This window comes from Peromyscus leucopus, chromosome 8a (genome assembly GCF_004664715.2).
Source record: "Peromyscus leucopus breed LL Stock chromosome 8a, UCI_PerLeu_2.1, whole genome shotgun sequence".
In the NCBI taxonomy this organism is placed as follows: Eukaryota; Metazoa; Chordata; class Mammalia; order Rodentia; family Cricetidae; genus Peromyscus; species Peromyscus leucopus.
Genome location: NC_051085.1, coordinates 35,381,810 through 35,391,053, shown reverse-complemented (window position 1 = coordinate 35,391,053; position 9,244 = coordinate 35,381,810). Strand labels below are relative to the sequence as shown.

The following is a 9,244-nucleotide window of genomic DNA, read 5'->3' as shown; positions in this document are numbered from 1 at the left end:
CGGGAGCTATTTGCGGACGTACCCAGGCGTCCCGGACCAGTAAGCGGCGACCGGAGGATCAAAAGCGCTGCTGCTGCTGCGTGGAGTCCACGCCCCCTTCCTCCTCTCCGCCGACAGCCTCTGCGCCGAGGAGCGGAGTCTGTGGTTGCTGGAGAGCACCTAGCACCGCCAACCAGGCTTCTGCTTCTGCCGGAGATCCGGCCCAGGGGGACGAAGACACGGTTTCCTGGTGAGCTAGCCCCCTCTCCCCTAGGCAACCCCACACCCCAAGGGTCTGAAGATGCTGAGATCAATGTGGAATTTTCTGAAACGTCACAAAAAGAAATGCATCTTCCTGGGCACAGTTCTTGGAGGTGAGTGACAACGTGCTTTGGAAGGGGACGTTGGCAGAAGGGAGTGACAGGGGTGACTTCTAAAGCCGGCAGGGCCCACTGATCCTAGTACGGGGTATGTAGACGGGATTGGCTCAACCGTCAGAGAACCTCTGAGGTTCTTTTTATCTCCCCTCTCTGTGCCCTTTGCCCCTTATTCTGCTCCCCCCCCCCCCCCCCCGCTCCTTTCCCCCACGGCCTTCTGGAATCTACTCTAATGAAGTTTCTTTTCAAAGCACTGTTCTTTTTTGGTTTTCCGAGACAGGGTTTCTCTGTGTAGCTTTGGAGCCTGTCCTGGAACTCACTCTGTAGCCCAGGCTGGCCTCGAACTCACAGAGATCCACCTGCCTCTGCCTCCTGAGTGCTGGGATTAAAGGTGTGCGCCACCAACGCCTGGCTCAAAGCACTGTTCTTATATAGATACATTTGCCTTCCAATTCTCTTCTGTTGCTTTCCTGTTAAATTTCTTCATTCTTTTTGGCAGCTCCAGTACTCTGGCTTTCAACCTTTCACAGGAGTTTCGAAATATTCTAGGGCAGTTAGCTTAAGTCTGCACTTTGGGTTAGTGCTTAAAGTTAACTAGAATACAGCTCTAACATGTTGATGTTGCTGTAAGATACACTAGATAAATGGGGGGGGGTGTATTTTCATGTCTCCAATTTTAAAATACAAATTATGCATCAATAAAATGCTCAGGATTGGATATTCTTTAGTGTTGTTAAGGCTGTCAAGATCGTGATTGTTTCACATTTTGCTGACATAGTTGAGTTCACTGGCTGCAAGTTAGAAACACATGGGGGGAAAATCTCGATGGGGACTTGTAGCTTTGTGGTGCGGTGCTTGCTTAAGCTGACAGCATTGTATCACAAGCAACACACACACACACACACACACACACACACACACACCACTTTAAACCCTTTGTCTTTGTAAAACACTCAGTTCATAATTCTGGGATTTTAAGAAGGGAATAGAAAATCTTTTGGATTATACTAAAAGGAAACCTGGGAACTTTAAAAGAGTTTTAAAAACTTAAATCTTAAGAAATATCATCACTATCCTCTTATCCTAAAATAGTAGGTCACTGATAAGTCAATACCCATGTTCTGTGTATCTCTGAGGTGTAGCACAGTTGGATACTGACTGATAATCACCTTTGAGAAATACTTTATAGATACAATGTGTTTTCTGTTACCTTCAGCCTCTAAAATCTAAGGTGTATTTAAATTTTTTATTTTATTGTGCCAATACTATAGAGTACATGTGTGAAAAATAAATATGTATGTGTCATGGAAGACATAATTTTTTTTTGCTCTGCCAAAAGAAAGAAAATTGTCTCTCATAATTTCAGAGGGGAGCACCTACCCCCTTAAGGTTTATGGAACACCTAATGGCAGATCAGAAATAATCACAGGACAAATTAAAGAGTATGTGGATATAGTAACAGATTTTCTTTTGGAACTCTATTGAGAGCTTTATAATTGCAGATTAAGAGGAAGTAAAAAGCTGGGTATGGTGGCGCATGCTTTTAATCCCAGCACTTGGAGGCAGAGGCAGGCAGATTTCCTGAGTTGGAGGCCTGGTCTACATAGTGAGTTCCAGAACAGCCAGAGCTTCATAGTGAAACCCTGTCTCAAAAATAAAATAAAATAAAAAGAGGAAGGAAAAAAGATTCAGAGACATAAGAGAAACACTGCAGTTTTCTAGCAAAATAGAAAGTCTTAAAATAGTTCAACATGGGCCGGGCAGTGGTGGCGCATGCCTTTAATCCCAGCACTCTTTGGGAGGCAGAGTCAGGTGGATCTCTGTGAGTTCAAGGCCAGCCTGATCTACAGAGTGAGTTCCAGGACAGGCTCCAAGACTACACACAGAAACCCTATCTCAAAAGAAGAAGAAGGAGGAGGAGGAGGAGGAGGAGGAGGAGGAGGAGGAGGAGGAGGAGGAAGAAGAAGAAGAAGAAGAAGAAGAAAGAAAAGGAGAAAGAAATATTTGCTAATGGATTGTACTGCTGGAGGTAGTATAATTGAATAGGTACAATTTACAAATTTTTAATCGTTAATATTTATTAGAAACCCAGTGTGTGTTGAACACTCTGCTAAGCTCTTCCCAGCCAATGGAAACAACAGCGGGAGAGTTACGGTTTTTGCCATTTTTTAAAAATGTAGAAACTAGAGCCCATAGAGTTAAGAAGCTTGCCAAGAGTTTGAGTAACCAACAAGGAAATAAGAATTCAACCCCCAGTGTGTTAGATCCCAATGAATATTATCATTCTATACTCTACCACTCTGCCTTGGTGGATTCTTCGATCTTTTAAGAAATAAGTGAAAATACTATTAAAAGACCAGGATAGAGATGAATACAGAACATGTTAATGAGCCTATTGATACATAGCAGTATGGAGTTAGTATAAAATGAGGAAGGATTTCACAACAGGAGTGGCATATTTTGACAGACTTGAAAGCTGGGTAAGGTGTTATTATGCATGAATAAAGGTGTTCACATATTGAGTGCTGGAAAAATACAGGCAAGCAGAACTTTGAGCAGTGTGGCTTCAAAAGTCAAAATTTCAACAACAACAAAAAAAGTCAAAATTTTGCTGGTTGGCGGTGGCACACACCTTTAATCCCAGCAAGTCTAGAGGCAGAGGCAGGCTGATCTCTGTGAGTTTGAGGCCAGCCAGGTCTACAGAGCAAGATCCAGGACAGACATCAGAACTACACAGAGAAACCCTGTCTCGAAAAAGAAAGCAAAAGTCAGAATTTCTATTTCCCAAATTTTGGATAGTAATTGCCTCATGCCCATTTATGCAGTTTGACCATTTGAGGCAGGACAAGAGCAGTGGGTCTCAAACTGTCTGATGGGAAATCTCCTTGACACTCTTAGAAATTAAGACCCCCCCCCAAGCCACCTAAGTTCTGTATCTATTAATAGTTATAATATTTGAAGTTAAAACCCAGAGGTTTTTAAAGTATTTATTAGTCATTTCTGATAACAATAATAAACCTATTAAATATTAGCATAAAACATTTTCAGGGATTAGTGAGAAGAATGGCATTATTTTACAATTGCAAAGCTCTTTAGTTTGGTTTAACTGAAGACAACTAAATTCTCATCCCTTCTGTAGTCAGTCATGTGTGAAACCACTCGTTAACTAGCCTCTAAAATTCTCCCCTGTACACTCAGGAAAGAGTGTAGCATGCCAATGACAACATTTTAGTATGACAAAAATATTGTGGCCCTCACAGATCCCCAAACAGACTCCAGGGATACCCAACCCACATTTTGGAAACCATTGCACACAAGAAAAAGTGTTACAGAGCAAAGGAGCCAGATACGTACTGATTGTCTTGCTGATTTTTTTTTAAAAAAGCACAAAACACTGAGTTGTATCTTAAGCCTTGTAATTTTTAACCTCTTTGGATTTTTCTTTTTGTCATTTATTTACTCAACATTTGAATATGAAAAATGCCTACTCTAACTATACTGGGCTCTGAATATACAAGGAATAAGACACCATTTCTGACTTTGGGGAACTAATGCTATAGTCTGGAAGGTAGAGATAGAAATAAACAAAAGTAATATGAAGTAATATGAAAGCCTTCCTAACTGTGCCACTGCATGTAATGTGGGCAGGATCGTGTGTGTGTGTGTGTGCGCGCGCGCGCGCGCGCGCGCGCGCGCGCGTGCGCACTTCTCAGACTTCACTATGAATGAAAACCATCTAAAGTGCTTCAGAAAAACAGACTCCTGCCCTACAGACTCTAGTTCTTCAGATGTAGTACAACTCAAGGATGCTTCATATTGGTTGGAGACATCCCCAAGTGGTACAGCACTGACCTACCATGAACAAGGTCATTACTGAGCACTGGGGGAAAAACTGAAACTGAATCAAAGCATCAGAACTCGGGGAGATGCCAGATTAGAAGTCTTGGTGATTGATTATTGTCTGATTGTTATAGAAAATAATTGCACTGTAGGAATTTTTGTCCTGGAAGACAAGACTAAGAAGTGGTTTTAAAATGAGTGATGTGTACAAAGACTAGAAGATGTCCTGCTTTACTCGCCATGAAAGGAAATGTCAAAACATTTGCACTTATTTTTTGGTATTTAGTGGATATTTTTATTGCTAATAAAGAAGGTTATGGTTACAGAGGAAATTTGAAACTACTTGGTTTTACATGAAGAAGATGTATGCCTAGAGGGAGTAAGTCACCTGCTCCAGTTCACCTCACCTGTTGTCTGTTTTCTAGCTGAGTCAGGGTGCCTGTGAAGTAGATACAGCCCTGAGTATTATATCTTAACTAATGGTATTTTCTTTCTTTCATTAATATTTCCTAGAGAAACATCTGAAAAAGTCGATTTATGAATTTTATATGTGGGATCCTAAGTGAGGTAGACCTTGAATAGGAATATCAGTGCTAGCTAAAGAAAAACGGTGGGTCTAGAGCTTAAGCCTAATTTCATGTGTGACTTTTCTAGGGCTTCCAAAATGAAGACCTACAAAGTGAGTACCTTGAGAAACTGAAATGTATGTTACAGTTTTGAAAGTTTATAGTCCGTGATCAGGATGTCGGCCGAGTGTGTTCCTTTCGTCACGTGAAGGGGTCTATCTGCACTAGGCTCTGCCCCTTGAAGGCCCTCTTGTTTCCACTGCCTTCTACAGTAGAAGTCTGGCTGCGGGAAAGCCACAGAGCATCTCTGGGAACCTTCCAGTTGTCTTCTCTCTGCGCATATCTATATCTAAATTTCACTTCCTTAACAGGACACCGGTCACGTTGTTTTGGGGTCCATTGTTCTCACTTTGTGTTGAGCTCACATTCTAAGGTGCTCGGCCTTCAGTATATTAATCTGTGGTGTAAAGGGGGAGTGGACACAATTCAACTTGTAACAAAGCATTTCCCTTTTTAGCTTTCGGTAGAATATACTGCACTTCCCAAGTAAATACAGAATTCTTAAGGTTTTATTATTTTTTTTAAACAGATTTATTAAGAATATGATGAGACAGGCCATCTCCCCAAGAAAATACATATAACAATCAAATTTGCCACTTTTCTAAAAAAAAAAAAATTATGATCTATGCAAAGAGTGTCACATCAGTGATTCATTTTACAATATAACTTGAGAGATAATAATCATTGTGTATGTAACTTTCAGCAATATGTTATGGAGATAAGCTACAAGCAATGCGTTCAGAACTAGTTGTACTAGAATTGCTAAATGTAAGTCAGTTTCTTCATTCTCTTGGGATTTTAATGGGGAGGGAAGGGAATAGGTTCTCACAGTATATTCCAGACTGCCCTCAAAATTGGTGATCCTCCTGCCTCAGCTGGGATTATGGGCATGAGCTGCCACCATGTCTCTCTTATTCTAATGGTATTGTGGCTCTACTGCTATGATGTTATAGAAAAGGCAGCCACTGAGCATATTTCATGAATTTCTATTTGCTCTTCAAGCTTAATTATAATTTATGTATTTATACACATAGTAGAAACAATCATATACTGTTCCCATTTAGTATTTAAATTTATGGAACTAACTAAGGATATGCAACATCTTAGATCATCTACAACATCTGTCTTAGTGAAAATAATTTAGGATGTGTTTGTTTTACAGTTTCTGGTTGTGAAAAACACACCAAATCCAGCTACTTAGGTCATACATAATTGTCGAGGCCCTTTTGGTGAATACTGTGAGCTCCATACAGTGGAGATAGATGAGAAATGGTTGGTCCCCTTTACCCTTGCTGCCAGGTTAAAATGACATCAAGTTCGGGCACACAGAGGTGCCTCTTAGCAAACAAAGATGAGACAGTGACCCAGCCTGTTCTATAAGCTTGTTGAATTCTGTTCTTCTTTGGCACTGTCACACAGTCACGTACCTGAAACAAAGGTAACACTGTTGTTACAGTAACCCATTTGACTCAGAAGACCTTTCTGGGTTTGAGGTTAAGCCATCCTTGAGGAGAAAGGCCTTGCTAGAGCTACAGATTCATGTCCATAGACATGGTTATAAAATGCTTCAGCTAATCCAGTGTTTTGAACATTTACTGATTTCTTCCATGAAAATCCAGTTCTGCTATTCATGGTACTACTTAGCAAAACACTTGATGCTCATCAGAGGTGGTTGGTTAAAACAAACCCTCTGGTATGGGGGACTGCTTGGGGACAAGACATGGATCAGCAGGAGGGGAAGGGAAATAAGAGTGGGTAATGGGGTAGTAGTGACTGTGATCTCAATGTGTTTATACCTATGTGGAATTGCTAGTATATCTTGATCAAATGTTATCACTGGGTGTTCGTCATATTCCCAGTTAAGAAAACTGATGACTGCTCATCCTGAATATAGGCAAAAATGTACCCATTTATATTGTATCATCTATGCTTAAGTGTGCTTAGGACTGCAGGGCACTGGCATATGTCTATACTGTTGTGTTCTGACACTGTCCTCCTGCTCTTTTTCAGTTGATTAGTTTTTAGATGACGTCAATTATATCCACTTTTTCCCCTCAGATTTGTTCTGATACATGGGTGGTGGATAAATACATGTCTTCCTGACTATATGCCTTTCTTTGATTCCTTTAAATCATTTATTATAGAGATTTATAAAGTTATGTGTTCATTGAAGAAAGTATGGAAAATATAGAAAAGCAAAGAAAAGTGGGAAATCATAATTATCACAGTTTATTTCACTTTAGAAGTTAAATCCACATACTTTTCTGTTTCTTTTCCATTATAACACAAACTTCCTGGATGTTCTTTTGTTACCTAATAGTATAAGGTAGATATTTCCTTGAGTCATTAACTATTTAGAAATGTGGTTTTTAATAGCTGCATAAGATACCATTATGTGGACAGATCATAATTTATTTAAATAATTCTCTGTTGCTGGACATTAGAATATCTCCAGTTAACTATTAAAGATGCTGCCAGACTTTACAAATTCAATGCCTTTCTGCTTCTTGTCTGCCAATCTCTTCTCTTGTTGCTGGCCATATTAAAATATATTGTATACATGTAAAATAAGTAAGAAAGTAAAATATGCTCTCTCTTTTCTTTTTAAAATTCTTTAAAAAAGATTTTTTTAGAAGCTGTAATTCTCAACTTATCTCTAATATAAACCTCATAATTTAATAAAAAATGCTTTAAATATATTGGTTGAGATTTTTAGTACTCTAATTAATATGCTAGTATGTTTTTTAATAATTTTAGGAGTATATATCCTGGGAAAATATGGGCAGAAAAAAATTAGAGAAATACAAGAAAGAGAAGCTGCAGAATACATTGCCCAAGCTCGGCGACAGTACCATTTTGAAAGTAACCAGAGGACTTGCAACATGACGGGTAAGCAGAGAGATGTATGTATTTGTGTGTAAAAGTGCTTGTTGGTTTGTATTAATTCACATATTTTCAGGCCTCAAGTTATGGAAAAGACAAAGGATGCTAACTCTACCCAATATGCCTATTAACAGAAACATATAATTTCAATGTGGCTTTTTAAAAACAGTATAAATCCTCATTTTATTTATTCTGCAGATATTTTCAGTGCCTACTCCTGAGGAAGTAGGCAATAAACAAAGTGAACTCCCTGACCTCTAAGGTGTATGTTCTGGTGAAAAGGTGATAAGCAGCATATAAATAACCTTAGGTAGTAGTGGGTCTTGTAAGGGAAGGAGAGCTGTGAGGAGTGGACACCCCTCTGGAGAGTGTGGTCAGGGGCTCATGTGCAGAGAAGCCTTGCAGTACAATAGAGAGCAAATGCCCGAGATGAGAACATGCTTGTGACATTGGAGAAACAGAACCCAAGCACTGGAGCTAGAGAGACATGGATGAGCGCTAGGAAACCAAGCTGAAGATGTTGGCCCATATGGTCTTGTAGGCTCCAGCAAAGAGTCAGAAGTCTGTTACATTTGCAGCAGGACACTGCAGGATGTAAGTATTACACAATAGCGTCTGCTCAGTCACTTAATTAATGATAATAATGTAACTACCAGACCCAGAAACCTACTGGGGGAAATGCTACAATAAAGCCAGCCTGCTCATATTTGGAGAAAGTAAGAAGTTAGGTTCTAACTGGTGTAATGCCTTGAAACAGTAGTTTCTCAGTTATATGTCAAGCCTATTCTTTTCGGTGTTTAAAGCTAATTTTTTTTTTTTCTCTAACATTTCCTTCAAGGATAATTAATTTAGAAAGAATTTACAAAGCTAAATGCTTCTTGTTGAGCTTACATGTAGAATTTTTCTGTAGATTTGAACGGCCTTTATTGCTAGCTACTTGCCTCATTTCACAGATAGAGAAGCTAAGACCAAAAAGAAGAGATAAGTTCACAGCCGAGTGTGAGTTTATAGCTGAAGTAATCACATCTAGCCGTGTGCTTCCATTCTGTGAAACCCTAGTCAGAAATACTGTCGGTGATGACAGCTCTCACATGCACAGCGAACACAATCAGAGGCACCAGGGAGAGACTGAGCTGGTCTAGTTTCCAGTTTGCTTTATATTATCTGTGTTCCTTGAGCTAAACATCAGCTCTTTCCTATAAATTAGTAATGATTGTGTGGTTTGGATAAAGGATCACAGAAAACTATGTGGTAGCCAAAATACTGGTCCATTTCTACCCTATCTCTTACATGTTAAGAAAATGGCTAGATTTTGTCACTAGGGCCACAGAAAGAATGGTACCAGTAGCTAAGGCCATTTCCATAACCTGATGAGTACGTTTCTAACTGTTTTGAATGTCTTAGTCCCCACAGCAGTTCCATAGGTAGGTCCTGTGTTACCATCAATTTACAGATGAGAAAACTGAGGTACAGAAAGGTTAAATCATTTGCTCGGATCCACACAGATTCAAGCCTACAGATCTTTCTGTGATTTGTGTG

At 39.7% G+C, this 9,244-nt stretch overlaps 1 protein-coding gene across 1 annotated transcript in view; it reads left to right on the top strand.

Annotated features, from left to right (window-relative positions):
* Positions 1-18: 18 nt before the first annotated feature.
* The window catches only part of Pex3 (peroxisomal biogenesis factor 3), a 30,385-nt gene continuing 21,159 nt past the window's right edge, over positions 19-9,244 (top strand). The window contains exons 1-2 of the mRNA XM_028861395.2: positions 19-353; positions 7,580-7,711. Coding sequence (XP_028717228.1) covers positions 281-353; positions 7,580-7,711 — 205 coding nt within the window. The 5' untranslated portion in view covers positions 19-280. The remainder of the gene's footprint in view (positions 354-7,579; positions 7,712-9,244) is intronic.